The sequence below is a fragment of the Cucurbita pepo genome, chromosome 3 (assembly GCF_057944985.1).
Source record: "Cucurbita pepo subsp. pepo isolate OVF chromosome 3, ASM5794498v1, whole genome shotgun sequence".
In the NCBI taxonomy this organism is placed as follows: domain Eukaryota; kingdom Viridiplantae; phylum Streptophyta; class Magnoliopsida; order Cucurbitales; family Cucurbitaceae; genus Cucurbita; species Cucurbita pepo.
The window spans coordinates 3,559,517-3,575,546 of record NC_141800.1 but is presented as its reverse complement, the minus strand read 5'-3'; the positions used below and the strand labels follow the sequence as shown (position 1 = coordinate 3,575,546).

The 16,030-nt window shown below is 40.8% G+C and overlaps 3 protein-coding genes across 9 annotated transcripts; all 3 read left to right on the top strand.

Moving 5' to 3' along the window:
* The first annotated feature begins 481 nt into the window (after positions 1 to 481).
* On the top strand, positions 482 to 2,722 carry LOC111791046 (putative adenylate kinase 7, mitochondrial). The gene is made up of 4 exons (XM_023672228.2): positions 482 to 930; positions 1,221 to 1,361; positions 1,495 to 1,722; positions 2,293 to 2,722. The coding sequence occupies exons 1-4, from the start codon at positions 577 to 579 to the stop codon at positions 2,443 to 2,445; spliced, it is 876 nt and encodes a 291-aa protein (XP_023527996.2). The 5' UTR covers positions 482 to 576; the 3' UTR covers positions 2,446 to 2,722.
* A 1,210-nt stretch (positions 2,723 to 3,932) lies between these two features.
* LOC111791128 (Pentatricopeptide repeat (PPR-like) superfamily protein) lies at positions 3,933 to 7,604 on the top strand. 7 transcript variants are annotated; one of them, XM_023672346.2, is made up of 5 exons: positions 3,934 to 5,748; positions 5,825 to 6,006; positions 6,114 to 6,140; positions 6,234 to 6,485; positions 7,337 to 7,604. In XM_023672346.2, the coding sequence occupies exon 1, from the start codon at positions 4,138 to 4,140 to the stop codon at positions 5,737 to 5,739; it is 1,602 nt and encodes a 533-aa protein (XP_023528114.2). In that variant the 5' UTR covers positions 3,934 to 4,137; the 3' UTR covers positions 5,740 to 5,748; positions 5,825 to 6,006; positions 6,114 to 6,140; positions 6,234 to 6,485; positions 7,337 to 7,604. The 7 variants fall into 7 exon arrangements, with proteins under 7 accessions (XP_086977967.1, XP_086977966.1, XP_023528118.2 ...); XM_087121841.1 differs by lacking the exon at positions 6,114 to 6,140 and having other exon boundaries at positions 3,933 to 5,748; positions 5,872 to 5,891; XM_087121840.1 differs by lacking the exon at positions 6,114 to 6,140 and having other exon boundaries at positions 3,933 to 5,748; positions 5,872 to 6,006.
* A 1,519-nt stretch (positions 7,605 to 9,123) lies between these two features.
* On the top strand, positions 9,124 to 15,514 carry LOC111791450 (uncharacterized). The gene is made up of 12 exons (XM_023672802.2): positions 9,124 to 9,617; positions 9,701 to 9,776; positions 10,705 to 10,910; positions 11,815 to 11,901; positions 11,971 to 12,063; positions 12,182 to 12,336; positions 13,222 to 13,306; positions 13,382 to 13,468; positions 13,543 to 13,662; positions 13,737 to 13,838; positions 13,899 to 14,131; positions 15,306 to 15,514. The coding sequence occupies exons 1-11, from the start codon at positions 9,294 to 9,296 to the stop codon at positions 14,064 to 14,066; spliced, it is 1,503 nt and encodes a 500-aa protein (XP_023528570.2). The 5' UTR covers positions 9,124 to 9,293; the 3' UTR covers positions 14,067 to 14,131; positions 15,306 to 15,514.
* Positions 15,515 to 16,030: the final 516 nt, after the last annotated feature.

Sequence of the window (16,030 nt, the reverse complement as noted above, 5' to 3'; positions counted from 1 at the left end):
TGAATAAATTGAAACACAAGTGAAGTGGATCAAGTTAGCCCAATTGTTTATAAAATCAACAAATGTATTATTAAATTATATCGTAATCGATCGAACCGCTCGTCTGAGATGTCAACATCCGTCCCCATCTCTGCCACCTATTTCATTTCCTATCTCCTCGAAATGTCTTATTTATTTTTACAGAAATTGGGACGGGAATTCTAGTGGATGTTATAATATTATAATTGTTTTTTAAAATAATTAATTTTCTAAAAAAAACATATGTATAGAATGTGGCATGTACACATGACACGTGGCACCATGAAATTATGGATTTAAACTTTTTAAAAGACATCGGCAATGACTAATGACTGCATTACACGTGGCACATTGGCTCTCCAAGAGAACCCTAAAACATTGGAGGAAAGAGAATGGCAATTCTGTAAATAAGAGACAATCCAATGGCATTTAGTTATTATTTCACGTCTTAAACCTCTTTTTTCCATTTATGTGGAAACGTTGAAGTTCGTTGTTTTCTTCTTCTTCTTCTTCTATTTTCCTTTTTTTACGTCTTAAACCCCAAACTTCGCCGCCGCCATGTCCCTCCTCAGCCGCCTCAGCGCGGTGGCGCGGCCGATCCGCTGTTTTCGTGAGTCTCCGATCGCGGGAAGAGCGTATGGATCTGCGGCGGCACTGGAGGTGGATTACGATTACTATGAGGACGACGAGGAATTCGAGAGAGTGAGTGGGGATCGGAGCCAGGGCAGGGTGATGGCGGAATCTCGAGGGTGGATGCCGAGAAGAGGAGTGCAGTGGGTGGTTTTGGTAGACCCTGGGTCGAAGAAGCATGTTTATGCAGAGAGGCTCTCGAAGCTTCTCGATGTTCCTCATATTTCCATGGGGAGTCTTGTTCGTCAGGAGCTCAATCCTCGGTCTTCTATCTACCAGCAGGTTCTTGTTCTTCTTTCTAATTTCTATGTGTAAAGTTTCACTTGAAGTAGATATTTAGTAGGTGAAATTTGGCGGTGGAATGCATGTACTTTCTGCATTTTGACGTCTTTCTAATTTCTAGATTTCTAATTTGTTGATAAAATGATTGTTAAGAATCTTGTTTCTGCGTAATTGATGATAAACCAGGAATATTGTGAAACATCGTGAAATAAATTTGTGTAATTTCTACTTCTTGTTGGCTTGTATAATGAGATAGTCTCAATTGTTCTGTTCCCTTTCCTCCATTTCAGATTGCTAGTTCAATCAATGAAGGAAAGCCTGTTTTGGAAGAAATCATTTTCAGACTGTTGTCAAAGAGGCTAGAAGAAGGGTATTGCAATGGTGAATCGGGCTTCATTCTTGAAGGAATTCCAAGAACAAGGAATCAAGCAGTATGTGTCTCTTCCCAAGAACAGATTTGACATTTCTTCTCCATTTTCAATGATATGCCGAAAACTCTATTTCGTGATTCTTCAATGGCATTATTAAATGTTTTGCTTTTGAATGGGTGGATCATCTTTGCAGGAGATTCTTGACCGAACTGCAGATATTGATTTGGTCATTAATTTCAAAACCACTGAAGAGCCCTTGATTAGAAAGAATCTGGGTTCTGGAAACTTTTCTGGCTTTCATGAATATAGCACCATATGCAGCTCTGGGAGCAGTCAAAATCTCCAGCCACTGGACAAAGAGCCGAAATGCCTTTCTGCTACTACAGAATATTCCTGGAAAGAAATGACATCTATGGAGCAGGTAACATTCAATTTTTAAGTAGGCATTCCAATAGTTTATATTCAATAGTAAGCCCTGCAATTTAGCTACGAGATCCCACATCGGATGGGGAGGAGAACGAAACATTCTTTATAAGGGTGTGGAAACCTCTCCTTAGCATACACGTTTTAAAAACATTGAGGAGAAGCCTGGAAGGGAAACTCAAAGAGGACAATATCTACTACCAGTGGTTGGGCCGTTGCATTAAAACATTATGTGGTGATGAGGCACACATGTTGTTGCATCGAGGCTAAGAAATGTGCCTAGTCTCACGGTCATGCTTGTTAGAAAAGTGCGATTGTGACACCTAACACGCTGTGTTCGGAGAAATCTTTTCAAAGTCATGTAGTTAAGCTTCTAGGTGAAAAATCGAAACCCCATTTGATAACCATTGATATAACCATTTCTGTTCTTTATTTTTTGTTTTTCGGTATCCTGTTTAAGCTTTCAAGTAAAAAAATCGAAGAACTTCGAGTATTTATTGTCTGAAAACTAGTTTCGAAGTAAGAAAAACCTTCTGAAAGACGAAATTTGAATTCGATATTATTTCAGAGGAAGCCATTGGAAGAGTACTACAGAGGACAGAGGAAACTTGTGGACTTCCAAGTAACAGGAGGGCCCGGAGAAACATGGAAAGGGTTATTAGAAGCATTACATCTTCAGCATATTAATGCTGTAAGTTCTACTCAGAAGCTAACTACATGATTTTAGCTTCAAGTTTTGGTTCATCCTTTTTAACCATTGCGGCGTAGTAGTAAATATAAATGTGAGAGTGAATTGACATAATAACATCATCATGCTGGAGTTTTCCTACCCCAAATATATTGAGTTTTGATGTTTTGTTCAACAATTTTTGTTTGTTTGTGAGTTTTGTAATGTAGAAGTCAGTCAGTGAAGTTATAAGGGAAGTTTTGACAAAAATGTCAGTAATGTTGAGCTTATGGCCTGATTATATAAATGTAATCCGACCTTCAAATGTCTACTTTTGTTCTTTTTGACGTCCTAAAAGGACTTGCCTCGAAAAGGAACCACTTGAGATATTCATTGGAAACCGACTCAGATAGTTGTCATTATCAACTAAAGTACCGTGTAGTATATGGACTCTCATAGTAATAACCTCTTTCGTTTCGAGTATATTTGACCTTCTCCTATCTACTTTTTGTTTTTTAAAGTCTAAAAATGTGATGTTCCACATTGGTTGGTTGGGGAGGAGAACAAAACACCCTTCCTTAGTAGATGCGTTTTAAAGTCTTGAGGGGAAGCCCGAAAGGGAAAGTCCAAAGAGAACAATATTTGCTAGTGGTGTTCTTGGGCTTGGGTCGTTACAAAAAAAGACGTACTTGCTTACGTACTTGCTTGCCCAAAATGGAACCACTGGAGATATTCATTGAAATCTAGCTCAGTTAGTTGTCATTGTCAACTAAAGTATTGTGCAAGACGATCTCTCTCGATTATAACCTAATTGAGATGATTTAGGTAGGAGAGTCGATATATATATTTTTATATTTATTTATTTGAGGCACTCAAATTGGGAATGGAACCACTAGAGATACTCGATGAAATCGAGCTGAGATAGTTGTCATTATCAACTAAAGTACTATGTAGTATGCGGATTGCGGACTCTCGGTTATAACCTGGACCACTAGAGATACTCAATGAAATCTAGCTCAGATAGTTGTCATTATCAACTAAAGTACTGTGCAGTATGCGGACTCTCAGTTATAACCTAGATTGTGGACTTATAACCTAATTCAGATGATTTAGATAGGAGAGTCTATATATATTTATTTATTTATTTTTATTTATTTGAGGCACGGGAATTTATAGAAAATTTAAAATTTATAACAAATCTATACCAATTTTTTTAAAAATTATTAAAACAAATTCAAATTTATTTACAAGCACATTAGTAAAATTAATTATTTTCAACAACAACAATATTATTTTACAAAATCTTAGTAAATAAATAAAAATACTTTAAATTTTGAATTTATTTTTAAAATTATTTTTGAAGAATCTATATTTAAAGAGTTCCAAAAGTATTAGTAGAAAAATTGATTTTATTTTAAAAAAATTATTTTATCCTCTCCAAAAATATATATTTAAATAATTTTAAAATTACTCTAAAATATATTTTAAATAATTACTGCAACTGGCTACATGCTCAGTGGCCCAAACCCGTTTCCCTCCTCTTCCAAGTCCAAGCTCGCATTCAGGTTCGAACAGAAAGCCCATTCTTCGTCGTCGTCGTCATCTTGCCTTCGCCCTCGCCTTCCCTTGCGATTGGGACCGCGCCAGAACCTTACTACTGTGTTGTCGGCGGCGATGATGGCAGCTTTCCATGTGTAAGGAACAGACCCATATCTTTCTTCAACCTCAAATTTTCAAGTATCAATCATGTGGCATTGCTTCCGCTGCAATAAATTCTTTCCAATTTCTCTCCATAGCCCAATTTCCAGTCTTCCTCTTCGTTTCATCTTCACCGTTGATTCTTCTGTTCAATCCTACACCGTCACGCCGCCGATCAAGCCCTGGCCGCAGCGTCTCTATCCCAAGCGCCTCGTCGCTATGATCATTCGCCAACAGAATCTCGACCTCGCCCTTCAAATCTTCCACTACGCCGGCAAATATCATCCCGGATTTTCCCATAATTACGATACTTATCATGCGATCATTCATCGTCTCTCTCGCGCTCGAGCTTTTGAGCCTGTCGAGTCTTTGCTTGGGGAATTGAAGAATTCTGGTATCAATTGCGGCGAGGATTTGTTCATTTCTGTGATTAGAAACTATGGGCTTGCGGGCCGGCCGAAAATGGCTGTGAAAATGTTTCTACGTATTCAAACCTTCGGTGTTCGACGCTCGGTGAGGTCGTTGAACACGTTGCTCAATGCTTTGGTGCAGAACAAACGGTTTACTTTGGTACATTTGTTGTTTAAGCATTCGAGATCCAAATTTGGGGTCGTGCCTAATGTGTTTACTTGTAATATTTTGATCAAAGCGCTTTGCGAAAAGAATGATGTCGAGGGTGCACGGAAGGTGTCTGACGAAATGCCTGCTATGGGTATGGTTCCAAATGTGGTTACTTATACTACAATCTTAGGTGGTTATGTCGCAAGAGGCGATATGGTAAGTGCCAAGAGAGTTTTTGGTGAGCTTTTTGATCATGGTTGGCTTCCTGATGCGACTACTTATACAATTTTAATGGATGGGTACATTAAGCTAGGTAGATTCACTGAAGCTGTAAAGGTGATGGATGAAATGGAAGAAAATGGGGTTGAGCCAAATGATATTACTTATGGAGTCATTATTGAAGCTTATTGTAGGGAGAAGAAGTCGGGCGAAGCACTTAACCTGCTTAATGATATGCTTGAAAAGAAGTATGTACCAAGCTCAGCACTTTGCTGTAAGGTGATCGATGTTTTGTGCGGCGAGGGGAGGGTAAAGGAAGGTTGTAAGCTGTGGGGGAAGCTTTTGAGTAAGAACTGTACTCCGGATAATGCTATTACAAGTACCCTTATTCATTGGCTTTGTAAGGAGGGGAACATATGGGAAGCAAGAAACTTATTTAACGAGTTCGAGAGGGGATCGATTCCGAGTTTATTAACTTATAACACGCTCATTGCAGGGATGTGTGAGATGGGGGAGTTGTGTGAAGCCGCTAGGTTGTGGGATGACATGTTGGAAAAGGGTTGTATGCCTAATGAATTTACTTATAACATGCTGATAAAAGGATTTCTTAAAGTTGGTAAAGCTGAGGAAGTGATTAAAGTAGCGGAGGAGATGTTGGATAAGGGATGCTTGCCAAATGAGTCAACTTACTCAATTTTGGCTGAAGGGCTCCTCAAGTTGGGAAAAGAAGGAGAATTCTTGAATATTCTTTCGATGTTCGTCTCGAGCGGAGTTGTAGACGATAAAGCCTGGCATCTATTTGTACCCAAGTTTGTTTGCAATATGGACGAACAAGCAAATATGCTCGAGAAAATATTGATTGAAACTTGAGAGTTCTGGGTATAAATTCTTTACATATTTACAAATCTAATCTACTGTACGTTGAAATACTGCTAATCCTTTCTAGTAAATGAAGTCGTTTGCTTGCTCCAGATTGATTGGTGTCTCATCTCTGATGAACAGGGCGCCAGAGTGCTATTGAGGTATACCCTTTAGAACATGTTTGATGAATATTTTACCTGCACGATTGTACATATATATGTCGAACTTGAGGCTGTTCTGCCGATGTGCCGATCTGCCATTGGGGGTCTCTTCAAGGTACTTCCAAAGGAATATAAGTTGTGCTTGTGTTTTTATAAGATACTCTGACATATTCGATGTGTAAGATATTATCTATGAAATAGCGTTACTCATTGTAAATTTAGGTCTCTGCTCACTATGCTATGAATTAGGTAGGTTTTTAAGTTGGATGACCTCTCTTTTAAGTATCTCCATTGCCATGAGGTCAGGGAAAGTACCTCTAACCCATCTTCGATTTTGACCAGCTCGTCAAATTCTCGAGGCCGACCTCTTGTACAATGTCGAAGGGCGAGACTGAGGTCTCTCTGGCCCAGTCTTCCTTCCTCTTCCACGCGTATTAGAAGCATGCGGGTTGAGTTCAGAAACCTTCATTGGGCAATGTTTAGTGTAGCAGACTTACTTGGCTGATTTGGAGTCAATTTGCACCTGCTTGAACTAGTTTTTATTGAGTGAACCTTGGAGCTGTGTTCAACTTGATTGTGAGGCAGCTCTTGTAGGTACAGTTCTTTCCTTTTAACTCAATAGCCCAACTGTTATTTGAATGAATGGTAGCTCTTTCATAATGTTTAATAGTAAACTCTTCAATTTCTTGTGGTTACCCTGCTGTTCCTGTGTTTTTATATAGTATGGAACAACGTGCGAGAGTGCATGATAAGGCAACCCTAATCCTTAGTCCAACGATCCAAGCTTTTGTTGAAGCAAGAACCCTGGAATCAAAGTAATTAACACCTCCTTATACGAAATTTGGATCAACCAAGAGATAAGGTTAGAATTAGATTACCTCTTACGATCGAAGATCTTCTTGAATCAAAGTAATTAACATCTCCTCATACGAAATTTGGATCAACCAAGAGACAAGGCTAGAATTAGATTACCTCTTGCGATCAAGATTTGAAACCTTGTTCTAAATTGAGTCACCCCATAATCGAACTTGATCAAGGCTTGATTGAATGGCTCGGGCTTGAAACTTAAAAACTTAGAAATGACAAATATGATGCTCGGATTTGAATTACATTCATCAACGAATCTAAATTTTACATAACAGGTGGGTATTTATAGTCTCTCGACAAAAGACGTTTGTGGACGGATCCCCTCTACTCTCCACACAAAAAACAAGTTGATGGGCTTGAGGGGATAATGTGACAGATTTGAAATCAATTGAGCTCTCCGCGTTCCGTAGGTTTGAATTCTGTTGTTGACATATGTTTTGAATCTTCTTGACATTTTTTTTTTTAATCTTCTTGGCAATAGTTCATTTGGATCTTCATGACATTTTTTTTGAATCTTCTTGGCAATAGTTCATCTGGAACAACGTTCATGACATTTTTTTAAATCTTCTTGGCAATAGGTTCATTTGGAACACCGTGATTCTTATCCGTGCATGTGAAAGCTTTGGCATCAACAAGAATCCATGGCCACCTAGCTAGTCAGTTGCAGTGCAACCAGGAAAGGCATAGGCCAAGAACACCCGAATGAGTGAATTTTTGAAGGTGCAGTGAGTTTCTTCTAAATCTCTGACAAGGAAAAATGTCATAGTGAAGATGAACAATGATTTGACATGGATTAAAAACTCTGCCTCTTTTCTAATAATTACTTTTTCCAAATAATTTTTCATGTCTAAGCCATAAGAGTTGCATTCATGAGACAGACACCATACTTGTTAACTCTTAGATACTTTTGAATGTCGAATTTGTCTGTGTGGATTGGTTTATCAAAATTAATATTTGTTCGTGCGTCCTCTACATAATCTAATCTAATTTATTTGTGTCGTTTGGTTTATCAAGATTAGTATTTGTTCTCGCGTATTTTTGCTTTCGTCTCTGTCTCTGCCATTTATTTTATTCTTCATTCTCATACATTTTTTTTTTTTTTTTGTAATGGATAATTTCTATTTTTTTATTAAAAAATATAAAATACTTTAATTTTAATAATATTTCATAAACAATAAAAAATAATATACGCTTTTTTTTTTTTTTTTTTTTTTTTTTTTTTTTTTTTTTTTTTTTTTTTTTTTTTTTAAAGATGGACAAAGAATATACATTAACTTTCAAATATACGGTTGCACCGTTACATAAAGTAATATGTTATTCGTTGTTATCTCTAATTTAGTCATACCATTCTTATCCTTAAAAAAAAATCTAAGAGAATAATAATGTAATGTTAAAAGATTATATATATATATATATATATTATCATCTTTTTTATATTTTGGATGTTATCGGACAAATTGAAACTTGTCACGTAGCCCAATCGACAAGGGAATCGTGCTCGAACTCCAATTAACCTGGGTAATAACATGACACTTGCATACTAGGTACGAGCTTAGCTAAAACAATAAAAATAACACGATAATCCAAGTCATATCACCTTATTAGCCAACTCCATGTCATGGTCATGCTCGTCAAAGGCGTGTTGCCCATGGTCGCATGTCCATGATAAACCAAATCCTTTATCTCTTTCCATGTTGTAATGTTTTACTTTTGTATTTCTGGGGAGTACGACGTTTCGGAAAAATCATGTCTATGCCTGCCAAACATGTAAGGCCTCAAAATGCACTATAAGCGATATGACTAGTTGTCAACTTTTCCCTACTTATATGCAGTAAGACGTTGTTGTTGCCTTTTGCTTACATTCCCATATAATACCCATTTCAATTTCTCAAATCTTGCTTTCAAAACTCTCTCTAGAAATCTCTCTACCCCGTTTGCTAAATTTTTTTTTCTTGAACCGGGGCCAGAGACTCGAGCATACGTCGCTTGGCCATAAGCGATGCGAAAATGAATAAGCTTAACTCCTTTTGCTTACATTCCCATATAACACCCATTTCAATTTCTCAAATCTTGCTTTCAAAACTCTCTCTCGAAATCTCTCTGCCCGTTTGCTAAAACTTTCTTCTTGAACCGAGGCCAGAGGCTCGAACATAGTCGCTTGGCCATAGGCGACGCGAAAATGAATAAGCTTACCTCACTTGTTACTGAGAAGTGAATGTCACACAATTACAAGTCCGCCAAAGTGCGAATTGTGACACTCCTCTCATACACCAACTTAAACCAAGTCCTATAATCTCCAACGACAACATAAGTTGTCTGTTGCTGTGCCCTGTCTCCATTTCCCTCCAACTCATCTGCCATCTCTTTCTTACCCAACATTCGGACACAATTCCAAACCCAAAAATCCCACAAAAAAAAAAAGAAAAATCGAGATTGTGAAAGCCAAGCAAATATCAAGCCATCAATTTCTCTTCTTCCCCGATCATCCATCCACCTCAAAACCCTAACAATCGCCTAATCTCAACAACCCCTCCAATGGAGCTCTGTCCTTTACTCGACACCCCTCTTCCTTCCTCCCACCGCCGCCTTCTCCGCTCCAAACCTTCCATTTCTGCGCGGCGAATTTCTGGTTTTTCCAATTCTTTACGGCCAACTCGTCGCCGGAATGCCTGTTCTGCTTCGAGCTTCGATACCCTTGTTGCCAGATCGCGTAAGGAGGAAGAGGATGAATTTGGAGATTTGAAGGCTTGGATGCACAAAAATGGGCTGCCCCCTTGCAAGGTTGTTCTTGAGGAGAAGGCTTCGCATGATATGAATCATTGGCCTATACGTTATGTGGCTGCCAGTGAAGATCTTGAGGTGATTTTGTGTTCTGGGTTGTGTTTTTATTGCTAATTCAATGGATTTAATTGGGAGATTTTGGGGACTGTTGGGGTTTTCAGGTGGGTGATGTTGCATTCTCGGTGCCGGATTCCTTGGTCGTGACGCTTGAGAGAGTTCTTGGAAATGAGACCGTCGGTATGGTTTCTTCTGTTGTTAAACATTTGAGTGGTGGTAGTGCTACTTCTTGCTATGGTTGAGTGTTGTTGGCACACCGTCTCGTGTCTACCCCTTCGAGGCTTAGCCTCTTCGTTGGTACATTGTCTAGTGTCTTGTAACAGTCGAACCCCACTACTAACAGACCGTCTTATGTCCACCCTCTCGAGCTTTCTCTCAAAGTTTTTAAAACATTTTTTTTAGGGAGAGGTTTTCACACCATTCTTCCCAACTGATGAGATCTCACAATCCATCCCCTTTGGAGCCCAGCGTCCTTGTTGGCACTCGTTCTCTTCTCCAATCGATGTGGGATCCTCCAATCCACCTTCCTTCGAAGCCCAACATCCTGGCTGGCACATTGTTTCATGTCCACGCCCTTCAAGGCTTAGCCTCCTCATTGACATATCGCCTAGGGTCTGGTTCTGATATCATTTGTAACAGCCGAAACCCACCGCTAGCAGATAATGTCCTATTTGAGCTTTCTCTTTTTCGGCTTCCCCTCAAGGTTTTTAGAACGTGTCTGTGACTCCCCAACCGATGTGGGATCTCACAATCCACCCCTTTGGGGTCCAGCGTCCTCACTAGCACTCGTTCCCTTCTCTAATCGATGTGGGACCCCTCAATTTACCCTCCTTCAAAGTCCAGCGTCTTTGCTGACACACCGTCTTATGTCCACCCTCCTTCGGGGTTTAGCCTCCTCGCTAGCACATTGCTTGGTGTCTGTCTCTATACCATTTATAAGGAGAAGTGTGGAAGGAAAAACCCAAAAAGGACAATATATCTGCTAGTAGTGGGGTTGAGCTGTTACAACTTTGCTTTGTCTCGTACTAACTAATTTTTACTTTTATTTTGGAAGGAGGAAGACAATCTTGATTTCATAACTTTTATGGCTGTTTGGATCTTCTTGCAGCCGAGTTGTTAACCACCAACAAGTTATCAGAGTTGGCATGCTTAGCTTTGTACTTGATGTATGAAAAGAAACAAGGAAAGAAGTCTTTCTGGTACCCTTACATTAGAGAGCTCGATCGCCAGCGTGGGAGGGGCCAACTAGCCGTTGAGTCGCCTCTTCTATGGTCGGAAGCTGAACTCGATTACCTCTCAGGAAGTTCGACAAAGGTAACAAGATTGTTATGCAACTTATTGTATGCGTAGTTCACCTAGTCACTCATTTTGTGTAAGATCCCACATCGGTTGGAGATGGGAACGAAACATTCCTTATAAGGGTGTGAAAACCTCTCCCTAGTAGGCGCGTTTTAAAACCGTGAGGCTGACAGCGATACGTAACTGGCCAAAGCGAACAATATCTGCTAGTGGTGGGCTTGGGCTGTTATAAATGGTATTAGAGCTAGACACCAGACGGTGTGTCAGAGAGGACACTGGCCCTCAAGTGGGGGGTGGATTGTGAGATCTCACATCAGTTGGAGAGGAGAATGAAACATTCCTTACAAGAGTGTGGAAACCTCTCCCTAGTAGACGCGTTTTAAAACTGTGAGGTTGACGGCGATACGTAATGGGCCAAAGCAGACAAAATCTGCTAACGGTAGGGTTGAGCTATTATAAATAGTATCAAAGCCAGACATCGGGCGGTGTGCCTGCGAATACACTAGGCCCCCAAGTTTGGTGGATTGTGAGATCCCACATCAGTTGGAGAGGGGAACGATACATTCCTTATAAGAGTATGAAAACCTCTCCCTAGTAATGACAGTGATACGTAACAGGCCAAAGCGGACAATATCTGCTAACGGTGGGCTTGGGCTATTACAAATGGTATCAGAGCCAGACACAAGCGGTGTGCCAACGAGAACACCGGGCTCTCAAGGGGGTGGATTGTAAGATCCCACATCAGTTGGAGAGGGGAACAAAACATTCTTTATAAGGGTGTGGAAACCTCTTCCTAGTAGACGCGTTTTAAAACCGTGAGACTGACGGCAATACATAACGAGCCAAGACAGACAATATCTACTAGCGGTGGGCTTGAGTTAGAAATTTCCTACCTAAAATTCGTACTTGTATGGATCAGAAAGAAGTTCTCGAACGGGCGGAAGGAATCAAGAAGGAGTATAATGAGCTTGACACTGTGTGGTTTATGGCTGGCTCTCTATTTCAGGTAATCCATGAAGTTGTTGAGTATCTAGTAGATGATGATTTAGACTAACTTTTATTGGGTTATTTGCAGCAATACCCATATGATATTCCAACGGAGGCATTTTCCTTTGAGATTTTCAAACAAGCCTTTGTTGCAGTTCAATCATGTGTGGTGCATTTACAGGTAATTCAAACATGTTTTGTTTCACCATCTGTCTTCATGTTCTTTTTCGATGTTTTTAAGGTATTCTTTGTTCTTAAGAAGCTTCCAAATTGATCATCTAAAGGCTTATTGAATATAGAATGTAAGTTTGGCTCGGAGATTTGCTTTGGTTCCTCTTGGCCCTCCGTTGTTGGCTTATAGAAGCCATTGCAAGGCAATGTTAAGTGCTGTTGATGGTGCTGTGGAACTAGTGGTTGATCGGCCGTACAAGGCTGGGGAATCTATAGCGGTTTGGTAAGTTTGCAACCGTGCTACCGACTTATGTAATAGTCCAAGCTCACCGCTAGCAGATATTGTCATCTTTGGGCTTTCCCTTTCGAGCTTCCCTTGAGGTTTTTAAAACGCGTTTGCTAGGGAGAGGTTTCCACACCCTTATAAAGAATGTTTCGTTTCCTCTCCAATCAATGTGTGATCTCACAATCCACCCCCCTTCGGAGCCTAACATCCTTGCTGACACTCGTTTCTCTCTCCAATCGATGTGGGATCTCATAATCCACCCCCCTCTGGGACCCAATGTTCTTGTTGGCACATCGCCCAGTGTCCACCCTCTTTTGGGGCTCAGTGTCCTCGCTGGCACACCGCTCAGTGTCCACCCCCCTTCAAGGCTTAGCGTCCTCACTGGCACACCGCCCGGTGTCCACCCCCTTTCAGGGCTCAACGTCCTTGCTGGCACACCACCTAGTGTCCACCTCCTTCAGGGCTTAGCCTCCTCGTTGACACACCGTTCGATGTCCACTCTCCTTCGGGGATCAGCGTTCTCGCTGGCACACCGCCGGTGTCCACCCCCCTTCAGGGCTTAACGTTCTCACTGGCACACCGCCCGGTGTCCACACTCTTCAAGACTCAGCATCCTCTCTGGCACACCGCTCGAATGCCAATAAAGGCACTAGACCCCGAGGGGGGTGGATCAATTGTGAGATCCCACATCGGTTGGGGAGGAGTATAAAACATTCTTTATATAAGGGTATGGAAACCTCTCCCTAGCATACGCGTTTTAAAAACCTTGAAGGAAACCCCAAAAGGGAAAGCCCAAAGAGGACAATATCGGCTAGCGGTGAGCTTATACCTATTCTTAATTCATTTAGCAAGGTTTTCATTCTTGTTCAAACTCAAGAACAGGTGCGGGCCACAGCCTAATTCAAAACTACTCCTAAACTATGGATTCGTCGACGAAGATAACCGCTACGATCGCTTAGTAGTCGAGGTAAGCCTTCATGTTTGATTGTAACTCACAATCTTTTGGATCAATATCACTTAACATCCTTGTTCCCTGTGTCAGGCAGCTTTGAACACTGAAGATCCTCAATATCAAGATAAAAGAATGGTTGCTCAAAGAAATGGCAGATTATCAATACAAACCTTTTATGTATGAATTCAAAACACCGACAGAAATGAAGTGTTTAAGCTGTTGTGTTTCATAAAATGTCATTTCTGACACAGATTTATGCTGGAAAGGAGAAAGAAGCTGTCTTAGACATGCTTCCTTATCTTAGGCTTGGCTATGTCACTGATCCGTCAGCTATGCTGTCTGTTCTTTCTTCTCAAGGTCCTGTCTGTCCTGTAAGTATTAAATGTCGCTGTTGGCTAATGAACAAATGTGGGCAATCCACCAAGGTTGAAACATTGCTTCTTAGGTGAGCCCTTGCATGGAAAGAGCTGTGTTGGAACAAGTTGCTGGCTATTTCGAGCGACGACTGGCTGGCTACCCGACTACGTTGAGCGACGACGAGTCTCTGGTAATGTTTTTGTTATGAATCCATTGTTCTTCACGTTTGCTTACCCGTTTGTTTGATCAGCTGGTCGATGGTGATTTGAACCCGAAAAAGCGAGTTGCTACTCAGCTTGTTAGATTGGAAAAGAAGATTCTTCAGTCATGCTTGGAAGTGACTATTGAGTTCATGTATCAGTTGCCGGATCATAGTGTTTCTCCATGCCCTGCTCCCTATGAACCTTTGTTGAGATGAGTTAGATCGTCACGAATCGAGCTGCGACGCGAAATCCTCCATCCCGAGGTGAAGCGAAAATCAAGGTTAGTTTGATGAATACTCGTTCTTCTGAGCTTTTTTTCGTTTAGTATCCGGGGTGGTGGCTGATGGGTCCATGCATCATATGCTCACCGCTAGTAGGTATTGTCTGCTTTAGCCCGTTACGTATTGTCGTCAGCTTCATGGTTTTAAAACGTGTCTACTAAGGAGAGGTTTCCATATGCTTATAAGGAATGCTTCGTTCGTTTCTCCAATCGATGTGGGATCTCACAATCCACCCCCCTTAGGGGTCAGTGTCCTCGCTGACACACCGCCCTGTGTCTGGCTATGATACCATTTGTAACAGCCCAAGTCCACCGCTAGTAGATATTGTTCGTTTTGGCCCATTACGTATTGTCGTCAGCCTCACAGTTTTAAAACGCGTCTATTAGGTAGAGGTTTCCACACGCTTATATGGAATGCTTTGTTCCGATCTCACAATCCACCCCCTTCTTCTTGGGGGTCAGCGTCCTCACTGACACACCGCCATGTAGGCTATGATACTATTTCTAACGGTCTTAGTCCACTACTAGCAAATATTGTTTGTTTTAGCCCATTACGTGTTTTAGCCCATTACGTATTGCTGTCAGTCTCATGGTTTTAAAACACGTCTACTAGAGAGAGGTTTCCACACCCTTATAAGGAATGCTTCGTATCCCTCTCCAACCAATGTGAGATCTCACAATCCACCCTCCTCGGGGACCAGCGTCCTCGCTAACACACCGCTCGATGTCTAACTCTAATACCATTTGTAACAATCCAAGTCCACTGCTAGTAGACATTATCCATTTTAGTCCGTTACGTATCGTTGTCAGCCTCACAGTTATAAAACGCGTATGTCAAATAGAGGTTTCCATACCCCTTATAAAAAATATTTCATTCCCCTCTCCAACCGACGTGGGATCTCACATGATTTCACCTTCCTAAGACTAGCTCCAAGGTTTTAAGTAGTGTTTTCAAGCTCCGAAACCTTGAAAGGGTGTCTCCATACATCTCGAGACCTTTTCACTAGGGAAACCATTGGTGGTTGAACAATCTTATTCTTATAAACATCATCACGAGTACCTCGATGGGTGTATAATTGGCGTAACCATTGGTTCGAGCTCGTTTTATATGAACTGGTGACCTCTTCTATGGAGCTAGTGTTCTGGGTTTTGATACTATGCTGTTATTTGGCAGGTTAATCTAAGTAAGCTGCCCACTACATGGGATGGTTGGTTGTTCATTCAAAGTGGTCAGGTTCTTGAGAACAAAATTTGGAGCTTTTCTTACTGTCTATAACTCACTCTGTCAAATTGCTTCCTGTAAATAGCCATAACTACTAATCCATCGCTATTTTGTGATCGTCCGCTCGAAGTCTCGTAAATAAACACGATGATTAACATGTATCTCTCTTTTGTTCTTGAAGTTTCAAAGCAAATATCGTCGATCTCTAAAATTTTGAGGAGAATTATTAAAATAGTTCGTGGGTTTCTTTGATCATTCGTTGAATGATAGTAGGTTGACTTTGCAGCTGAGCTGTTGACTATACTCTACTGATTTGACCTTAATTGTTGACTATACCCTTACTGATCGCTAGAAAATCTAGCTAGACATCGCCTGTGAGATCCCACTCAATTGGAGAGGAGAACGAACGAAATATTTTTTATAAGAGTGTGAAATCTTTTTCTTAGCTGACACATTTTTAAAACCTTGAAGGGAAGGACTTGGACTGTTACACGAGCACAGGTAGTAGTGATCATTGTCTTGGGCTATTACATTGTTGTTAGAGAATCTCTTCGGTCTAGTGGTCATTATTGAATCTCCCATCATTTGAACGATCACGTCATGAATGAGGAGCATTTGATGATGAAGTTCCCGATGTTTTGAGAAGATGAAAAATTGAAAAATATTTTTAGAAACTA

What these genes read in the sequence shown, in the direction of transcription:
- LOC111791046 (XM_023672228.2), top strand. Translation starts at nt 577, where the DNA reads ATGTCCCTCCTCAGCCGCCTCAGCGCGGTGGCGCGGCCGATCCGCTGT. An exon ending in GGTCTTCTATCTACCAGCAG is followed by an intron (nt 931 to 1,220) that starts GTTCTTGTTCTT and finishes CCTCCATTTCAG; the next exon opens with ATTGCTAGTTCAATCAATGA. An exon ending in AAATGACATCTATGGAGCAG is followed by an intron (nt 1,723 to 2,292) that starts GTAACATTCAAT and finishes ATATTATTTCAG; the next exon opens with AGGAAGCCATTGGAAGAGTA.
- LOC111791128 (XM_087121841.1), top strand. Translation starts at nt 4,138, where the DNA reads ATGTGGCATTGCTTCCGCTGCAATAAATTCTTTCCAATTTCTCTCCAT.
- LOC111791450 (XM_023672802.2), top strand. Translation starts at nt 9,294, where the DNA reads ATGGAGCTCTGTCCTTTACTCGACACCCCTCTTCCTTCCTCCCACCGC. An exon ending in CTGCCAGTGAAGATCTTGAG is followed by an intron (nt 9,618 to 9,700) that starts GTGATTTTGTGT and finishes TGGGGTTTTCAG; the next exon opens with GTGGGTGATGTTGCATTCTC. An exon ending in ACGATCGCTTAGTAGTCGAG is followed by an intron (nt 13,307 to 13,381) that starts GTAAGCCTTCAT and finishes TCCCTGTGTCAG; the next exon opens with GCAGCTTTGAACACTGAAGA.